This window comes from Chanos chanos, chromosome 1 (genome assembly GCF_902362185.1).
Source record: "Chanos chanos chromosome 1, fChaCha1.1, whole genome shotgun sequence".
NCBI classification, from domain to species: Eukaryota; Metazoa; Chordata; class Actinopteri; order Gonorynchiformes; family Chanidae; genus Chanos; species Chanos chanos.
The window spans coordinates 23060530-23080547 of NC_044495.1; the positions used below are offsets into that span (position 1 = coordinate 23060530).

At 41.0% G+C, this 20018-nt stretch overlaps 1 protein-coding gene across 3 annotated transcripts in view; it reads left to right on the plus strand.

The window, feature by feature from the left end:
• The window catches only part of tbc1d22a (TBC1 domain family, member 22a), an 81592-nt gene extending 61898 nt beyond the window's left edge, over positions 1 to 19694 (plus strand). For all 3 annotated transcript variants that reach the window (XM_030772329.1, XM_030772336.1, XM_030772344.1), the window contains 2 exons: positions 9010 to 9105; positions 18052 to 19694. In XM_030772329.1, coding sequence (XP_030628189.1) covers positions 9010 to 9105; positions 18052 to 18180 — 225 coding nt within the window. In that variant the 3' untranslated portion in view covers positions 18181 to 19694. The remainder of the gene's footprint in view (positions 1 to 9009; positions 9106 to 18051) is intronic.
• Positions 19695 to 20018: the final 324 nt, after the last annotated feature.

Below are 20018 nucleotides of genomic sequence, written 5' to 3' on the forward strand. Positions count from 1 at the left end.
ATCGTGTACACCCTCCTGTAACTGTTTTCTCAGAGTCCACTTGTGTTAGATAGTAATTCTAGTTTGTAATGTGATTCATCAGCTTAGAGAAAGGTGCTCTGCCTTGTGGCTCTTTGCACATGTTTGCTACTGTTTTCTGCCCAGGTTTAGTTTTTCTTATAGTTCATAAAGTTTACCTTTTCAGGTATGAAAATGAACGCTTGGCTGATGAACAAAGTAATCTGCTCGAGTCTTGACCTGAGGTGCCAATGTACTAATAAAAAAATAACTTGTTAGTTAAAGTGTGTACAGACACCTAATGCTTAATGTACTCATTGTTTATTGAACAGAAAAACCTGAAATTTGGGCCAAATTTGACAAAATCCTTAATTTCAGATATTCATAATTAACACAGTACATTTCTGCTGTTAATGTGTTTATTATTATTATTCATTTTATGTGATTATTTAGACCCCTAATATGTTATGGCAGCCATCCTAAATTTGTTTTCTGAGTGGGAGAATTTTACTGATGTATGTGATGAGCATATGTAGGGACCCTGTTTACAATGAGACCTGACCAGTGACATAACTCCACCTGGAATGGTTGATCAGTGGCTATTTATGACATGCGTCCCTTTAGACACGAGGCCCTATAAGCAGAATTTTTGAAAATTGTTCATTGTAGCCTCATTTACTCTTCGATAATCAGTAATGACTGTGCTGAATATTTCTGAAAGCTGTCAAGTAAACTCTCAAACAAGTGGAATAAAGAGATTTTTTTTCCTGATATATTAAATTTAAATTCTCATTCGTTTTCCCCCTTCATTTCTTTGTAATCTGCTTATACTGTTAACTGGAAAAATTTAAGTCCTGTTTGTAGTAGAGGGAAGAGTAAAAATGCATGAAATACATTTTTGCTTATTCTCTGAATTTGACTCTGTTCTCGCAAGGGTTGGAAGGATTACCTTAGGTTTTGAACCCTAGTGGAATTCAAACTGAATTCCTCAACAGAGGCCAGGAATAGAACGTAATTCATTCCATGAATATTTAATGCATAACCAAATAGTCTGAAAATGAGTGCCCGCTCTCGCACCCTCTCTCACTGACTCTGACAATCTGTGTCATAGTATCTCACCTTAAAGATCTTGATGGCCCAAATTAGCCAAGTTTCAGGGATTAATATTTCATGGCACACTGAAACAGGGAGCAGCTCCATCTCTCTAGGAGCATGTTTCTATGCGAGCTTGGGCACATCCTATAATTGCCTCCTGCTATGCGCAGCTTGTTGGTATCACACTGGCACAGTGTTTATTGCTGTATGTTTTAGAGAGCTTGCTTTTCTTTCCAAGGCCGAGTACCAAAAGGATTTGGTGTGGATTAACATATACTGAGCACTACACTTCCTGTTTCATCCAAGGTCTAACCATTCTTAAGATCCATGTCTCCCCCCCCCCGTGATAGCAGTATGGTACAGTCCTCTCTCTCTCAGTAATCTATTTAGACCTGTGTCAGTCATTAAGATAACCCTCTGTCCAGATCTTGGGCAAAGTAGAGTTTACACACAGAACTTTGTACTGCAGAAACAGGTGAAAACATTCAGAGGGACAAAGAAAAATGAGATTTTTGCTCCAACCATATTGTATATTCTTGAATTTGTCAGTAATTAGCAAAATGTTTATCTGTGTGTCACTGCACATAAAACCAATGACTGGTAAAGAATTAGGCGGTGCTCTATAAATACATCAGCTGGCTCGTGTCGACTGGAGATATTCTCCTTCTCTATTATGAGATATTGCACTGTACTAGACTGAAGAGCATATCTCCTCTTGAATAACTGTAAGAGTTGATGGCCATGTCTTTATCTTCTCTCTTTGAACGTATATTACAGTCTACATGGGCACCATTTTCTGCACAGGCTTATTGCAGCCAAGTCTTAAAGCACTTAATTTAAGATATTAGTAAGCAGTTGGTGTGGTGCTCAGTTGGAAGCAGGATAAATAGCCTTAAAGTTTAACGTTGCAATAAAAGCTTGCCACATTTATTGTCTTACTTTGAAAGGCAACAGATGTGTTTGTTTATTTACCATTTTTCTCAAGGACCACATCATACCTGAACACAAAAGATACAAAATTCATTAAAAGTCCTCACACACAGCATATAATGTCAGAGGGTGGACACTTGATGGCGAGACAGAGGAGAGAATCAGTATGGATAGACAAATTTCACTTTGCAGTCTTTTCATCATGAGGGGTAACGTTTCTGAGGACTATGGGACTTGTGTAAGAGAGAGTATGTTTCACCATCCTACTGAATATCAGAGCTAGTGTATCAAACATGTGTGTGACTCAGATAGTGCATACTGGCTTGGATGTAGAGTGTTACGGTGATTGTATGTGAAAGCACATTGGTCATGGCTACCTGATTACTCTGCATTAACCAAATGAAAGCTCCAAAATGGAAGCACTGCTCAATTACGCTCATTATGGTACTCTTCTCCACGAGTCCCCTCAATCAGAGTGTTTAATTACTGTCTTATTTGAAGCAATTAAAGCACTTTGTGTAGCTCTGAGACATTCGAAGAATGTCTTTGGTCCATTGCCCAGTATTAGCGAGAGACACAAACTTGTGGAAGACATCTTTTCACATTGTTGTGTATTTTCTATATGTTGGGCCTTCTTTTCATCAGGGCAAAGAATAGTCAGTGGCTAACCAACAAGGCATATCAGACTCTTCATATGTGAGTGCTTAGAGAATTAGAGAATGTTGGTGTTATGTATAGGCAGATGCATATTTGCAAAATCACAGTAAGGTTGTTCATTGTGACACCTAATAAAACTACACAACCATACCATTTTCAGCCATAGCCAAATTAATGGCACCCTCTCAATGCCTTAATGTGCTGAGCATCAAACGACCCATCAAATCTTTTAGAGGGCACTCTTTTAAATATTTATGGGAAAAAAGTGTAAAATGACATGATATGGTTTGGATAGCTATAAAGATAACCACTCATTTTTTCATTAAATATTTCTGGGAGTGCACTCTTATAGACTTTTTTAGACTTTTTTTTTTGATTAACCCAGAAGAGTAATTTTAGAATGACGTTACCCGTACAGGAAGAACAGGCTTCCAAAAATAAAGCAAAAACCTGTACTTAGCTGTGTGTACTCCAGCTCCAGGTATGTGCTTTCTCAGCTGTTGTTGGCTACGCATCTACATCTCCTTTAATTTCTCATTAAATCTGTAGTATGTCTTACGTAATTGTACCTTTGTGACACCTCCAAGTGTTGTACAATAACCAAAGCCATCTGCTCTCTGTGTGCTTCTGAAGCTAATGCAAACCTACTCTCTGACAATGTTAGTGCCCTTTAGTCATACTCTTGGTTAATGTCTCTCATCTTCCGATAGAGCCATACCTGTGCATGTGAGCGTGTGTGTGTGCGTGCGTGCGTGTCCATGCGTGTCCGTGCGTGTGTGTTAATGCACATGCACAGGCTACCTCAGATAATCAGAGGAGGCTCCCCTGTGCTATGCCACCCACCTCTGCAGCATCTTTGTGTACCTCCCCCCAGGTCACTCTCATTTAGTATGTTGCAAGAGTTTATTTGTTCTGCAGATGACCTCTGGATGCATGTGTTTGTACACCATTATAATGATCCGCCACATTCATTTTAGTTCATCAAGTCATGGCCCCAGTCCCATTGTCCAATTCATCCAGTTTTTATTAATTCTCGTGCATTAGGTCAATCAGACCCCAAGGTCTGAGCTTGTGGGGGTTTGACTCAGTTACTAATATGCCTGAAGCAGATCCTGAGGCTACTTCCCTCCTATAGGAGCAGGCTGAATTAATTTATGAAATCCAGCCTGGTGTCATGACACTACATATAACCCAGGAGACGGATTTGTAGTTCCAAACACTCCTACCCCCCAGCCTCCTCAAACACATCAATAATGCAGACCTGAATTATTAAACAGCCCCAAACAGTTCCACAAAGTGACTACGGATATTGCATGACCAGTAGTTTTCAGTTGTAATTCTCAGTAGTATTGTCTGTTGAATAGAGAAGTGAATGTATGTGTTCTACCATCTACAGTGTTGCCGCAGGGAAACAACTGCAGTCTCACTCATCTCAGCTCTCCAGCTTCTCTTAGGGATGTGCATATGTGTATGCATTCTTATGTCTTTCTGTGAATAGATGAGGATTTGTGTGTGTGTGTGTGTGTGTGTGTGTGTGTGTGTGTGTGTGTGTGTGTGTGTGTGTGTGTGTGTGTGTGTATTTTGCATGCATTTTCTGTGAAGAGACAGTCAAGTAGGGAAAATGCCTGGTTTCCAGTAGGGGTTTCAGACTCATTAGGGGACTGGGGCACACTCACTGCAGAGACTCACTACTGTTCTCTCTCTGTCACTGAGCCTGCGATTCTCTATGTGTAGTCTGCTGTTCTTTAACACCAGGCTGCTAACAGAAAACAGCAAACCCGTGACTGAGGGAACACAGGCACCAGCTGAGAGGTGACACTGACTGAGAGAGAGAGGTTTATCAAACCCACCTGTCATTTCTTACCATACCCACCGTAGCTACCATACCTGCCCCCAGGGGGAGCTATAGGATTTTGCCAACATTCTGCTAGTAAGGACACACTCTCTTTTATTTGCCAGTTCTGATGAGGCAGACTTAGGGAAATTATTCAGTGTGCATAGAGCGTGGAATTAGTGAAAGCCTTAGTATGAATGTGTTGAAGCGCAGCGTCCCTCACCTCCTGTGTTGCTGGTTAAAGAGACCTGCTGATGTCCCTGAGGCTTGTACAGACTGGTGTTTAGTGGAGTATTGGAGGCACAGGGAGCGTGGCAGTGGTGTGAATGAGTGTGTTACGCTCTAACAGTTAGAGTGCTGTCATTGGCATGGTCACAGGGGTTCTGGTCTTCATTCCTCCTTAGTTAGTCCCATGTGGCTCAGCATTTCTCTTTAAGCTCCAGTCTTTGCCACTGTAATGAGGCAGAACATAGCTACTGCAAAGATGGGCACATATAGGACTTCTTTGAGGTTTCCTTTTTCTGGCTGCTAGAATACAGTGCACCCGCTATATCTGACTCTTCTTTCCCTTCAAATACATGATTACCCTCTGTGTGAAATGTGACTGCGATATATTTTGCATGTTATGGCCTGAACATGCAGTTGGTTGTGGTTTGGATGCTTTGCTATCTCAGAAATCAGGGGCAAGTAGTTTTAACTGTGCTCTCAACCTACAGTTCTTTCATTATTTCATAACATATGCACTTACATGTTTGCTACCTCTGATTACACACCTTTTGCAGGTATGGTATTTGTACTCAGGATTAGTGATTGCATGACAGGTACTACCTCTTGATCACATGGTATTCTCTGCTTGTCCTTTTCTGGAGCCTCACCAGAGGGCAGAGGAGGCAGGAGCATCCCAAGAGGGATTGGAACCTGCGACCCAAACCCTTTACCCATCCCACGGGCCCACCTAATGATTGCCCTCTGTTTTTTGACACGGAAAGCCAATACCCAGCAGGCAGATCTGAGGTCAGCTGTGTGCCCTGAAACATCAATATTTCATTGCCTCGTCTCTATAAAAACCTCTGGCACACAATACTCCAGCCCACACTTCTCTGCTCACATAAGCTCTGACTGCAGGATCACTTAAAGTGGAACAGTTTGCCAGCGTTCTTTGAGAGTGTTCTTGTAGGGCTGTGATGTGCTGGATGAAACTGACCGGTATTTGAGTCCTTAACTCTGGTATGTTAGGGACAAATGTGTGCTTTCATAACGCTCAGGTTAAAACTGGACTACACAAGGTCTTTGTGGTGCACTTTTATGATCATCATGCCTATCACTGTTAGAACTTTGACTGATGCTATCAACTGGATTATAGACAGTCAAACTGGCTAAATATAGTCTTGTGCTGGTGTCTAATGTATATCAGTTAGAGTTCTCAGGTCCCCTTACTACGTTGCCCAACTGAAGATCCACCAGTTGTAGTGTGGACATTTTCAGCACACCACGGGTATTAAAAAACACCCACATAACAACTGGCAAACCTTGGCCTGGCACCTCATAGTGTAGATGGTCCCACTTACCTTCAAAGGTGAGAGGAATTTGGGCTTGTTTACAAAGTAGAGAAAATCACTGTATCTCACATCAATCACTGGGATGTTTAAAGGAAAGAACCCCAAAAGGAGGCTGATTGCTGTGCACCTGTTTCGGTGGTGAAGAGCATCTTTTTGTGAGTTATGTCAAAGGAAAGCACACTCTGCTGTAGTACGGTAGCACCGGTGCTATGAAAGGTGTCCAGAGCCTTGAAGTTGCTGAGGAACTAAGTTGACTAAGTTTAACTTTGGCCATAAGTAGAGGCCTGGCTCCTGTAGAGTAAATGATGGCCCTGTGAGGCAGGCAGATGAAGTGCAGTGGAGAAGAGTGCAGCCTGTATGGGGCTGCTGGAGTAATCACTGCCTTAAAGGCTGACGGGTGATCACTCTCCTTCTCTCCCTGTAGATCATGCTTATTTATCAGCTGCTGTAGAGGCCTGCTGAGACACTTAGACACACACACACACACACACACTAGCAGAAACACACACTCTCTCACAGTTTCCGTTATAGCTAGGAAAACTTGTACACAGACACTCCCACATGCACACACACACACACACACACACACATACACACACATACACACACATCCCAGTCCAAAGCGAGGGTGAAGGTGATTTCACTCCCTGACAGTCTGGCTCATATCTCCCAGGTAGAGCAGTTAATAAAGTAATAAAGCACAGTAGCTGTGTGTCACAGTTTGATACCCTCAGACAGCCATCTTTTCAGCTACTCTGATTAAGGCCGTGAGGTTACACCAACAGGCAATCATCATCCAGGACATAACTCAAAGACTGCTCTGCCTCACTCGCGCTCTCTCGCCCACTCTCTTTGCTGGGGGTGATAGATAGATAGATCAACAGCGTGAGCTGTTCCATGTCAGCTCTCCTGCTCTTCAGGCCTGTTTGGTCTGTTTGTGTGTGTCTTTCTGCTCTCAAATGACTTCACCTCCCTCTCCGTCTCATCCCATGCCCAGACTGCTGATGAGAATAAATGACAGCGCTGCATTGGTATCGATATGTAATGCAGCTGAGGGTGTGAATGATACTGAGTGCAGGGATAATGCAGGAGGGAGCAGGGTCTCAGTAATGAGGGCATATGACTTAAGCTTCTTCATGACTAATGATGGACTGTTGAGTGCCTAAACGCTTTCTACAACCACCTGAGCTCTCACACATCATCAGCGCCAGGGTTCATCTTGCCTCCTCTGACGCGTCTCACTGAGTAATTGTATTACCAGTAGTACCTCTTTACCATTAATGAAATGTTACCTTCATGATGATGGTTTTTCACTGTTCCTATCCCTGATAAACCAGTTCCACTTTGCTCTGAATATGACGCTTTTTTATACCTTGAAAACTTAAAGATTTTTTCAAGAGCTGTATTAAAAATTCACTCAGTTGAATTGTAAGGTTTTTCCAATAATCATCTGTTTTGTGAATTCTGCTTTACTGCTCTTAAAATGTTGAAATGTTGTTGTATTATTATACAAAAATTACTACACAAAGAATGTCAGATAAGCTGCTAGACAATAATGAAGAAGATGTTAGACAATAATGAAGAAGATGGTAGACAATAATGAAGAAGATGTTAGACAATAATGAAGAAGATGTTAACCTTCCTATGTATGCAGTTCTTACAATGAATGTTTTGAGTCTAGAACTGCTGTGGTTGTGTTGGTTCACACCATGTTACATATGACTGAAAAAGCCGTGTAAATATCCGTGTCTTTGTCTGGTTGAGTTGTTTGTGTTAGGTATGCTCTTTCTGTCCTCCTTTTAAGCGGGTTAAGACTGTCCCCTTGAAGTGTGTCAGCAACACAGGGCACCTCACAAACCAGGCCACTCTCCAGAAACATCCAGCAAAGACCAGTGTCTGTTTCTTTTTGGTTCTTATTAATTACGTACCCATCATTCCATTCTCCCAGGAGAGCAGGCAGAAAAATAATTAAAATGATATATGAGGAGAGTCAGTGCAGCCCCTCTATAGTTGAACTGGAGCTTCTTTCTCCCTCTGAAACAGACTGTGGTCTCAAGTATTTGGAATTGGTTAACATTTTTAGTCACTTACTTTACCTTTGTAAAAACACTCCCTCGTGGCATATTGTATAAAAAAAGAAAAAGAAAAAGAAAAAATGAAAGCGATGATCATTTTGACATCTGTGTCAGTTTTTTTTTTTCTTCTAAAAATCCTTTTAATTACCATAATGACTATTTCACTGTTCCATACATTGAGAATATTCCAGAAGGCCGGAGCTTTGCTCAGAGTCAGTTTTCTGCATGTGGCATAACATATGCAGGTGCCCTTGCAGCCTAGGCCTGTCTGTTGAGTGTGTAATTAAGCGGATTTCACGCCTGTATGGTCACTTTGATGTGTGATGACTAAAGATGACTGCAGGGTAATAGGACTGGACATAATGTGTGAGGTTTAGGGACTGTACAGACTATGTTATAACCTCTGTATAGTGGGAATGTTTCCATTACCCACAGTTACCCTTGAAGAGGAACCCGTCCCTCCTATTTATTGGTGCGAAGAAATTCAACCATTGATTTTCATTAAGTCCTATCCGTGTCCAGCATAAAACATGACCATCCCTGCTGTTTTAAGACTACAGAATAATCATGCACTTAACTGCAGGATAACTGTTCACTTGCCTTAGTTGATGTTAGTTATTTTTTTTTCTATAGTCTTAAAAAATTGCAGGGAAAAATCTTTTTGTAGATGAAGGTTTGCTGAAGGATTTTACAAGTTTACGTGGCTCTACATGTTTTGTACCAATCAATTTTTCTTCCATAGCAGACGTACTGCAATTTAATGAATGAAACATGTTGTGTGTTATTTTAAAGTGTGTATCACATTGCACTGTTAGATATTCAATATGACTTAATTGTATTCTTGCCTTCTTTATGTCTACAGGCGGAGCCAGAGGGGTTTTCACACTTCCACTTGTACGTATGTGCTGCCTTCCTTGTGCGATGGAGGAAAGAGATTCTAGAGGAGAAGGATTTCCAGGTGAGAATGGGTGTGTTGGTCTTTTTTTGGTTCAGCACACTGGTGAGGTGTCTTTACTGTGTGTCTGCGAGTCCCTGAGCTGCAGTAAATGTCCTCGGCGTGCCACCTCCATCGTCATTAGCTCTGCGGGTCCGGGGGTCACCGTGCTTGCATTAGTGTGATGACAACGGCAGCTGCTGTAAGGTGACATTGCCAGAACACTTTGGTGTCCGTCCCCTTGCGCCTCTCCTTTTCCCTCTCTCTCTCTCTCTCTCATGGTGAAGGGGAAGGTAAAGGAGGGCGGCAGAGGAGAGGGCAGACAGGATAAGTGAAGTGAGTGTCTGTGTCTTTAAGCCTGTTCTCTTTGGGTCTGCTTCCTGTTATGTCTCCTGAGGAGAGATTTGATTTTGGCATTGTTTCAAGGATTGTCTTTACTGCTTTGACTCAATCAATTTGACTTCACTCGTAACTCCAGCCACCAGACAGTTCATGTTCTTTGACCGTGGACCCTCTCTTGCTTATGCTCCAGCGTTGCACCCTCTTTAATCTGTTGTTCACCTTCATACGCTGTTGCTCTCTCTCCGTCCGTTGCCTCGCTTCATCATTCTTTTTCAATCACTTTGTCTTCCTTTGCCTCTTTTTTCCCCTCACTAGTTCAGTCTTGCTCTCCACATTTCACCCAAATCTTTCCCATACACCTCTCTCGCTCCTATTTTCTAGTCGTTTGACTCCTCCCTCCACCTGTTTCTGTCTCTTTTCACCCCTCCATCTCCCTTTCCACAACCTCCCCCCTTTTCCTCTCCTCACCTCTCTCTCTCTCTCATATGCCAGTGTCTCTCCCCTGGAGTCTGCAGATTGAATGGACTCCGCTGTGTGTGTGGTTGAATATGCAGAGAATCAGTGGTGCGTTGCGGTAGAGCTGGGTGTAAACGCCTCCCTCAGTTGATTTATTGTGTTTACAGTACCCACTGATTCTGTATTATCCCCTGCACCACTGCACCAGAAACCGGTGCTAGGCATTCATTCACTGGCTGATGTATCAGGGGAACAGGCATCATTCTTCACCCACATGCCATATCTCTCTAATCATGTGTTGTCTTTTCTTTGTTACCAACATACCATTTGATATCCAGTTTAGGGTTAATTGCGATTTGTTACAAGTGCTCAGTTCTGAAGAACTTGAACTAAATATGAAGGCTCTTGTAAGCATCCTCCCTCTCACCGGGATGGGCTGAATTAAAGTGAGTGAGTCTGGAACACGTCTGTCTTTCTAATCACTTGATAATGCCCAAAACAATGTAGGTGTCTGACTGTCAGTGTCCCATCTGTGAGCCGTGGGAGAGAAAGTGCCCCAGCCAAGACACCTTCTCAGGGGAACGTGGCTAATTGTTTGCTGTCACCCCTGTCGAAGTCCTGATCTAACTCCTATGTTTATCTCTCTCTGCCCTCCACCATTTGAGAATTCTTCTGTACCTTTCCCATATCAGCACGTCAGATCTTATCAGCCTAACTCTTATGATGCTCTCACAACTTTTGTAGCTTTTCCAAACACTTCTCCCTTTCTCTCTTGTGTTGTTTCCCAAACTCTGTTTCACATCCCCTCTCAGTGCACCAGCAAACTGACTTAGATGCATAATCAGTGTGGCATTAATTGTGCTACAACCATAACGATAATTTCTAGATATTTTAAACATTTTTTAAGCGCAAGTCATTTTATCATGGGTATGACATCCTAGATATTTTCAGTAATTTATGTGATCATACTCTCTGTGCTGTCATGGTGTGTTCCCTTCACATATGCAAAACAGTGTTTGAATTTAATTCACAGGCAAATATTTCCAAATCGTTCAGACTACCTGAATACCAACCAAAAGCTCAGTGGGCACCGTGATGAATTTTAACAGAAAGCACAGTGGGGACGATAATGAATTTTGGAAATTTAATTAAAGTATGAACTGAACTTTGTTTTTGTAAGTCGTGACCAGTCGTGTAAAAGTTGCCTTTCTTTTTGAACTGTAAAACTGATGATTATCTTTGTTGTGTCCTCATTTGATGAGAATGATCATTTAAGACCACTCTGCCCGACTGTGAAGAGACACGTGTGTAAGGTGCTGGTCATGACATCAACATTAATAGTTGGTAATGGCCTCTGTTCATGGCAGGCAGGCTGTTAATAAGTTTGACCCAGTTATGGAGTGTGAGGAAAGACTGGTACTGGGGCAGATGGATGCGTGGTGCCAGAATGCTGTGTGGCTTCTGGCGGGGCCTCATGCCGCGCACTGGAGCTTTAACACCAGTCATACAGTAAGACCTAGTCCTGGAGAGACACTTCATGTTCGAATTTTTTATGAAGTGACCTTTCCTCAGGAGGCACCTAAGAACACCTGAATATGTGCATCCAACCCTCACTCTACTCTACTGGGTCAAGATTCAGTTGCGTGCAGTGTCCGTATGCCTACAAGTTTGAGAATCCACTGACACAATTCCATAAAGGGACTTAAAGGATAATTTAAAAAAATGGCTTCAGTGATTATATTTGTGACTTGCCTGTGAACACTAAACACTCAGAAAACTCAAATAGGAGAAAAAGAAAAAAAAGCATGGTTAAATACAGAGCTTATTCTTCACGAGAAGTGTTAATGCTTGGTTAAGTGACTGTAGCGAGATAATGGCTGCTCCTTTTTTGTGCCTCTGGCTTCCTGTTATTCAGTGAGTTGAGGCTGCCTGTAATAATCACATGCTATTTTTCTCCTTTCACCACTGAGTTCTCATCTTGCTGTAGAGAGACAGGTAGGGGCTGGCTTAGTTCTGAGGGAGAGCATGTTTCTGTCTTGGCTCCAAGGAGCCTGGTGTTGTCCCCTGCAGTGTGCCACCACAGGCCACAGACAGCCAAATGTCAAACCCTGCTGGCATTTAGCGAGGGCAATATGCAGCAAATGAGCTCTCATTAGGGGTTTGTTTATCACATAATGGGAAGCCTGTCTAAAGCTAATGAAACGGACAAACGACCTTTTTCCCTTTTTCTATGATTACCAATATATTCCCTTTCTTTGAAGTTTTGTTTTGTTGTAGAATGTTCAAAAATTGAAGATTTATTATGAGAAGCCCTGTGAATCCCTTTAATGGAAGACTCCTTAACTGTGAACTTGCGCAATGACAGGTCTCTGTCACGTCACCATTACACTCACACCCAAGAGACCAGTTTATACTTAGTCCATGCCAGCAGCAGAGCACAATTAAATGTCCTGTCATAGTGTACTTTCTTACCTGACTGCTGTACCCAAACAGCCATGAAAAGCATATCAAATACTGACTGTCATCGCTTTTGAGAGATGAAGAGGATTTTTTCACCCTGACAGTTTCATTATTTTGGGGTTATATAAATTCTTTAAATAATATGATTATATCACATTCCAGAGATTCAGTTTGGCTGCTACAATTCCGGACTGGACGCTGAATTGTGCATGTCACAGTTTATCGTTCATATCCTTATCATGTAGACAAACAGGGTCAGAAAAATTGTATCCCAGATACTTTGAGATTGTTAAAGTTAGTGATTGTTTCAGTTAAAATTCAACAGTACATTGGTCCACTATCTGGTATACTGTTATCTGCCGAACGCAGCCAACAGCAGCTTCACCTGTACATGCATCCAAGCAGTGCTATGTGCCATACTTGTCACCTCCATGTGGAGCTGAGCTGAGGAGAAGCCACATGACATACCATATGCCTTCTGCCCTTACCTGACCACCTGCTAGAGTGGCAGTGTGCCCATACCCACATCAGGTGTGGTGGGCTTTCACCCCACTGGATCATCCTGCTGTGGAGGAATGCCAGGGTCATGATCTGGTCCTGTTTCCCTGAAACCATATACATACACAAATAATGTGCCCTTGGATTTTAACCAGATGATAATAGTGAGAAAGATGTATGTGGAAGCTCAGCGTAATCTGTCTTGAATCTAAGGCTTGTGTTACCCATACGCGTGGATGGAAAGAGAAGAGAGGGAAAAAAAAGGAGGGAGAGAAATCAATCTTCCACTTCACTGTTTTAATGGTTTCATTTAAATAGCATTTGCAGCAGAATGGGAATGCTTTGACTTGAGACGCACACATGTTGGGGTCTTTATCTGGGGCCTGGCTTTGACTGATGAGTGGGATGAGAAGCCTGGGTAAAAGCCACAGGGTCTCTCCTTCCTAGTCTTCAGATCAAACGGGTGAAGCAGAAAATGTAGAGTTATGTGCACTCATTATCAACATCATACATGAGCGCTGGCTTTAATTAAAACAAGTCAATGTATGACTGAAAATGTGATGGAAATTTGCTAAGTTTAAAGTTCCGTATAACGCACGTTTTCAGTTTGGCTTTGTTCATGGCAAATATAATATGTTTTGTTCCTGGTTAAAAGGAGCATGAATCCAGGGCCAGAGTGGTTTGTTTTGTATCTCTGAGCAACTTTGATTTCTGTTAGATTTAGAAATGCAGTTGTTCATGTGTCTGTTCATTTGTTCCAAATCAGACTATGCATTGCTGCTTTTTCAGTGTAGCATGTGTATTGTTGCATCATTACAGGTTAAACTCTGCACACCACACCTTTAGAAGTAATGAATGTACAACTTTGATTCTGTGGATGCAATTTTCCTCATTTTCTTCTCTGTTGTCTGTCCTGTTCTCTGTTTTGTTTGGATTGAGGATTTTCAGTATCTCTGTCTGTTTCATGCGTGAAAAGTGCTGTTCCTTGGTGCACAGCCTGTTCAGCCCTCAGACTATCCTGAGCTCTCACCACTTCTCCAGAATGCTTTAGCAGGCAACACAGGTTTCACTTAAAAATGTATTCACCAAGAAGGCTCCTGTTGGCATAAGAAAAATCAATCAGTGATTACAAACAGAGATGATGAGGGCCATTAACTGGTTATGCTCATTATGCAGTTAAATCAAATTCATTATGCTGTTAAAAACCAGCAAATATCAGCACTTTGAGGCTGATACGTATGGGCCAAATGCCTTTTTCCATTCAGGGGCGCAGAGTTAATGTGCTGACTGTCATTTTGTATCAAATAGTTAATCATGCTGTCCATCACAAGATTAAGGGAGGTAATATTTTAAGAGCTGGAAGACAAAAGCACTGTCTCATTAAGTAATGTGTTACAGTTGACTACATATGAACATTGATTTGTACGATCTTTGTGTGACAGTTGTACATTTTGTCAGAAATGTTGTCGGTACTGATTCGTTCAAGTCAGTTTAAGCTAACAAAGGACAATATGCAAAACCATGTATACAAAGATGATTTGTGATTTGTCACAAAGCGCAAACAAAATGGAAGTTGATTTCCGAAGACTGACATCTTTTTGTGAACAGGAATGGGAAGTTACTGTTTTGAAAGTGATTTTGGAGTTCTTATTTAACTCTGAACTTTGCGCTATCTTTCCCTACAGCACAACTCCAATCAAATCTTAGATTTATTCTAATGTAGGATTCATGCTAAAGAATGAAAATCATTGGTGTGTGGTGTGGTCTGTCTATCAGTGCAAAATAGAATGGCATCTCTACCCTGTGTGTGGTAGTAAACTCTCTGAGTTAAAGCTTTTAAAACAGTAGTCTACCATCATGTTGAGACCACCACCTTCTGGTTAGAACCCTGCAGAAATAACATAGTCAGGACAAATGATTGCTGACACTAGTAAATATCACACAAATTTTGGCGTGAGCAAAACTGTAGTAATTTTCTATACATTCCAGCGTGTATTTTGCAGAGCTACCGTGTTTGACTCATGTGCTTTTGCTAGCTTATGACGGGATGTGGGACAGTAGCAACGCAGCCTGTCACTCATTCCTGCTAGGTAGCAACATATGTTTTATAAGACGCTGAATCATACAGCCAAATAATTGGCTCTAATTAATTGTCTGATCAAACCGTGTTTAAGATTGACCCTTTAAAGATGATGATGATGATGATAGGTATGGTGCTGTCTGCTGAGGACATGCAGGTTGTTATGTAGCATTACTGGTCACTTCAACCATTACTGTAGCATTGCTTTACACAGAAAATTTGTCAGTAAGGCTGACTCAGACAGGTTCTGTAAGGCATTTTACTTCAGTTTCATGCATATCCATTGTAAGATTTCACTGGTTCCTAATACTAAATTGTAGAAAACTTGGTTTTCATAGTCCTCAAGAGGTTATTTCTGAGGACTGATGGTATTTGTCATAGGACTCATCATTTCTGGGTGGCTATTTCTGCATTATGGTGTTGAAATTGTTTATAAAGTACCATGAAAGATGAGATGGTGCAAATGTGCCCTGATTAATGAGAAGAACTTTCCGTTCATTAAAAAACTTGTCATTTTGTTCAAACTTGGGCAGTGCTGGTTGAGGACGGCGATCATCCTGACTGATTGTCCTTTGACAGCGAAGTTCCTGAATAAGAACCAGCCCACTTGTAAATGCACTTTAATACAGTTTGTTGATGAAGTGTTGAGCTGTGGAGGGAGTCTTCTCAGTAAAAGGAGGGATGCTTTATATAAAACACATGGGACTTAATATCCTGAAAGTAATTACAGCCCTCCCCATCACGTAACCCCCAAAGCTGGGGCCTTAACTGTTGGTTCTCTATCTTCAAGAAGCCTTGATAAACAAAGCTGTTTATAAAGTGGAGAGCAATCAATCACCCTCTACACTTGTAAGTCACATGGGTACTTAAAACTCAGAGGATCAAGCGTTAGGGATCTGCAGGCTACAGCTCCACTGTTTGATGGAGTGACTGTGCTGGTGTTCTTGGGCCGATGATCGATTCCCCTTAACTTAACAGGGCTTTGTGAGATGATGAGGGCCAAGTGTTGGTTGTTGTCTAAATCATTAGTGGTATGTGCTTTGTCACAAACAGTTGTCTGCACAAAGTTGTTTGCCAGCGGTTGTCATTAGTGAGTTGTCATTGCACTGGTAGTTTATCAGTGCGAATGTGTGTCTGATAGCTGGCTATGGAAAGCGCAACATAATTGAGCTGCTTGCGTACTTGTTATCTGCATAGCTGGAACGCTGTGGTCTGCCACAATCATTCAGGTTCCTTCATTTCACTCAGAAAACAACTCAGTTTTCTTCAGATAAAACACAAGGAAAGACAATAAAATGTATTTCAGCACGAGCCAAAAAGGTGATCTGAAGAGAATTTGAAAATGGAGGTCACTTTTCCCCAGAGTTGGCATCTTCTGCGCCTCTTCTCATGAGTTATATGAGGAAAATTACTTCATCTTTTTATGTAAAAACCAAGTTGCCCTAGTGTTTTTAGGGCTCTCAATCTTGCTGTTTGCCACACTTTTCAAACTGGATAAAGGTGTCACTGTGTTAATGCTTTTTTGATAATCATCTCGTTTTGCCTCTTTGGGTGTTATGTGGTAATTATAGTTGTTTTCCACTTTAGCAGCATGAGTTGATTAAGTGCTGCCCAAGCTTATTACAGATAAACTGCTCCTTAACATATGCAGGAGCAGCATGAGAGGCATCACTGTCTGTTCATTTAAATGTGTTGCCAAGACGTCCACTTAACTGTGGTGGGAAGAATAACATTTACTTGGATTTGATTCTTGAGTTTTCCTATTTTATTGGCTTTTTTTCGTTCAACACTTGTCTTGATGTGGTGTTTTGCAGTTTTGCATCTGTAGTTTAAAACAAAATATGATAAAGCCAGAGTTTGCAGAATGTAGCTAAAACAAAAACTGCATCCCTGCGTTATTGAACGAGACCTGAAATGTTGGATGATAATGGATATCCATGTCATTTGTGTATGAGACCTTATACATCAGACTCACACAGCCAGAGGCCTTTTTGTCCTTGTTTTGGTCAAACACACAGTAACTGCTTTGTATCATTTCAGCCTCTCCATTAACAGTATGTGCCAAAAATGTTAAGGGCACCGTTTATTTGTTGAACCTTATCTTGCTTTCTTTTTCAGCATAGCAGATGTATCTGTGAACACTGATAAAAGCAAGATCTATCACTGTGGTTTGGCTGAATAGAGATTAGAGTGATGCATTCAAAACTGATTTAAACCTGCTGCTTTTGCCCTATAGACATAGTTTAAGCAGTCTGACTGCAACTTTCCAGTTTCAGGATAGATTTATGTAGATGTGTTTATGTTCTCTTCTACCTATGTAATCATTTCAGAGATTCTTTACTTTCTGCAGCTCTGTTATTGAAGTGTTATGTCTTACTATGACTTCAACTTTTGTGAAACAAGCACTTTAAGACAGATGAAAATCACCAACTTTAGTCAAGACAGTTATTTAATTTCTCTCCTGATCAGTATATATCAGTAATTATTTTGAGTAGTTATACTTCCATTGAAGATGACTGATGTTGGGCCAGGCTGGCGCTTGTAGTTGCAGTGTTTCTGTTAGATCTGTTTCTCCCTGATTGAGTGTTAAGCAGAGTCATTCCACTTCATCAGAGTAGGCAGGATAGGTGATTTAGGTTGGGAGATTGAGGCTGCGCCTCCTCCCTAAGCTCCTTTAATGTAGTCATTGACTCTGGGGCCTTCTAAGGCTGGAGCCAGGCTGACGCCAGCTTGAGTGAATTAGAGATGGCTCTCTATACCTAAGAGAAATCTGCTTCCATTCCAGAGGTCTTGACCGTGGTGAGAACGGCACACAGACAGCTTGGCAGGCAGCATGAACTCTCAAAAAAAAAAAAAATCCAAGATTGGAATGCAAAGCTAAATTGATTATAGGTTAAGATAATTTATATGAACACCAGGCTGTTTGTGATGGCAAAACTCCACCTGACTGAATAAACACTTCTGTGAAATGTACTTGTCCTGTCAGTGCCCCACAACCCATCAGAGTGAAGCTTTACACACAGTTGCCCTTGGCAGCAGTTTGTCACACGGTGTAATCATTGTGGCTTTTTTTTTTCCCTGTATTGCTCTCCATATTAACCATGTAACTTTTTTTTTTTCCCCCCCAACGACAGGGACTCATGATCCTGCTGCAGAATTTGCCCACCATGCACTGGGGCAATGAGGAGGTCAGTGTTCTCCTGGCAGAGGCTTACAGGTTGAAGTTTGCTTTTGCAGATGCACCAAACCACTACAAGAGATGAGACTGGCTTGTACCTCCAGTACAACTACTGCATCGGAGGCCCTTTCCTGAGCCCAGGGTTTTCCTCTGGGCCACAGCTACGTTGAGATTTCACTGATGTGCTTTTTGGGATTCTGTGTACTGCTACTGGCAACTCTTTCTAGACTTCTCCTCATTAATGCTGATGTATACACTCCAACATCATCTGTCTATCAATGTCAAACAAACCAAAAGAAGGATCCACCTCCTGAAAATATGCAGATGAATTAAATTGCATTTTTTTCATGTAGATTCATTTCTCTGCCCACAGCCACAAAAGGTTTCTTAGCAACAGAGATTTTCTAGAAGTCTGGTTATTTTTAGGCATTGTAACTAGTACTCTTAAAGTTCAAAGCCCCTGACTAGTTTGTACAGAGCTGCTGAATAAGTAAGACACCTGCGATTTTTCAGAGGCCACTGTCTGGATTTAAAACTGACAACAGAACGCGGTGGTCTCTGCTGCAAAGTAACCAAGAAAGGTGTATTTAAAATAGAAATTCACTGTGTCAGAGACTACAGAGGTGACAGAGGTAAAGCATTAACAAGACATGAATGCACAGTTGTAAGATTGGTCTCATATATAATGTAATCTCCTGTTAAGTAGAATCTATAAACACTTTATTGTAACCTAGATCTACCTCAGGGGCCATAAAGGTGTTTTTTTTTTTCCTTTTCTTTTTAATTTGCCTTAATTTGGTTGCTTCATTTTGGCCAATCTCTGCAGAGGGATAGGAGATATTGTAATGAATTAGCATTTAAAATACAAATTTACTGCAGTTTTGAATTCAGGTTCATGTAATACACCAGACTTGTTGCATGAAACTGATTTGTAGGCGTATCCCTGGCAGTCAACTTTGGTTCAGTTCAGTTGTCAGGCTTTTACTTGTGTGCCAGTTCTACGATTTACAACTCTGTGTGATAGAAACTGCACTTGTTCGGTCCATTTCCCTCTGGTTTGTACAAAATATATTCTGAATCAGTTTTTTATTCTTTTTTTAAATATACTGTTTACATGAGCCTGTTAAGTTGTGCCTAACTTAGAAATAATATCATTACAGATATTTATTTTTCTTCAATGAGAATTTAAAGCTTTGGAAAGACAGAACGTTTTCAGTGTGAACATTTGCTCAGTTTTTAGTGAATATAAATGGTGAGCAAAGCACTGTTGCACCACTACTGATTTCCTTAGATTAAGGACATGTGATGTAATATAGAAAGTTCACCGGTGCAAAAGTTACCATGATGATAACACTCACCATCTCCAGTTAACCCTAAGACACACAAAATGACTGTCTTACTTTTACCCCCTTTCTTTTTTCGTTGTTGGAGGGCTTCTCTTCTTCTTCTTTTTTTTTCTTTTTAACGTTTGAAATATTTCTGGATACCAAATTCAGACTGTTTCCAAGAAATCAACTGTAAAACTGTATTTCAGTGGAAGGATTAGGTGAAATCTTGAATTAAAATTGTGTACAGAGTGAAATTTTTCAGAAATCTGTAAATAGAAACAAAATCTGTAAATAAACACTATATATACAACCAAACAAAAAGATCTGCGTCATGCTTAAGTCGTCACGAAGAGAAGCAATATGTGTGATGGGTCAAAATGTTTGAATTTTTTTTTCTCTTTTTTTTTTTTTTTTTTATTATGTTATGTTTTACATATAATGATTTCTTTCAATTAAATAAATCCAGAGGAACCAGAGAGATTAACATTTACTAAATACCAACAATTCAATATATGTGTACATATAATACATACCTAGTTTAACCTACCTGAATGGGAAACAGCTTTTTGAGGTGCCTCTGGTGTTGTGGCACAGG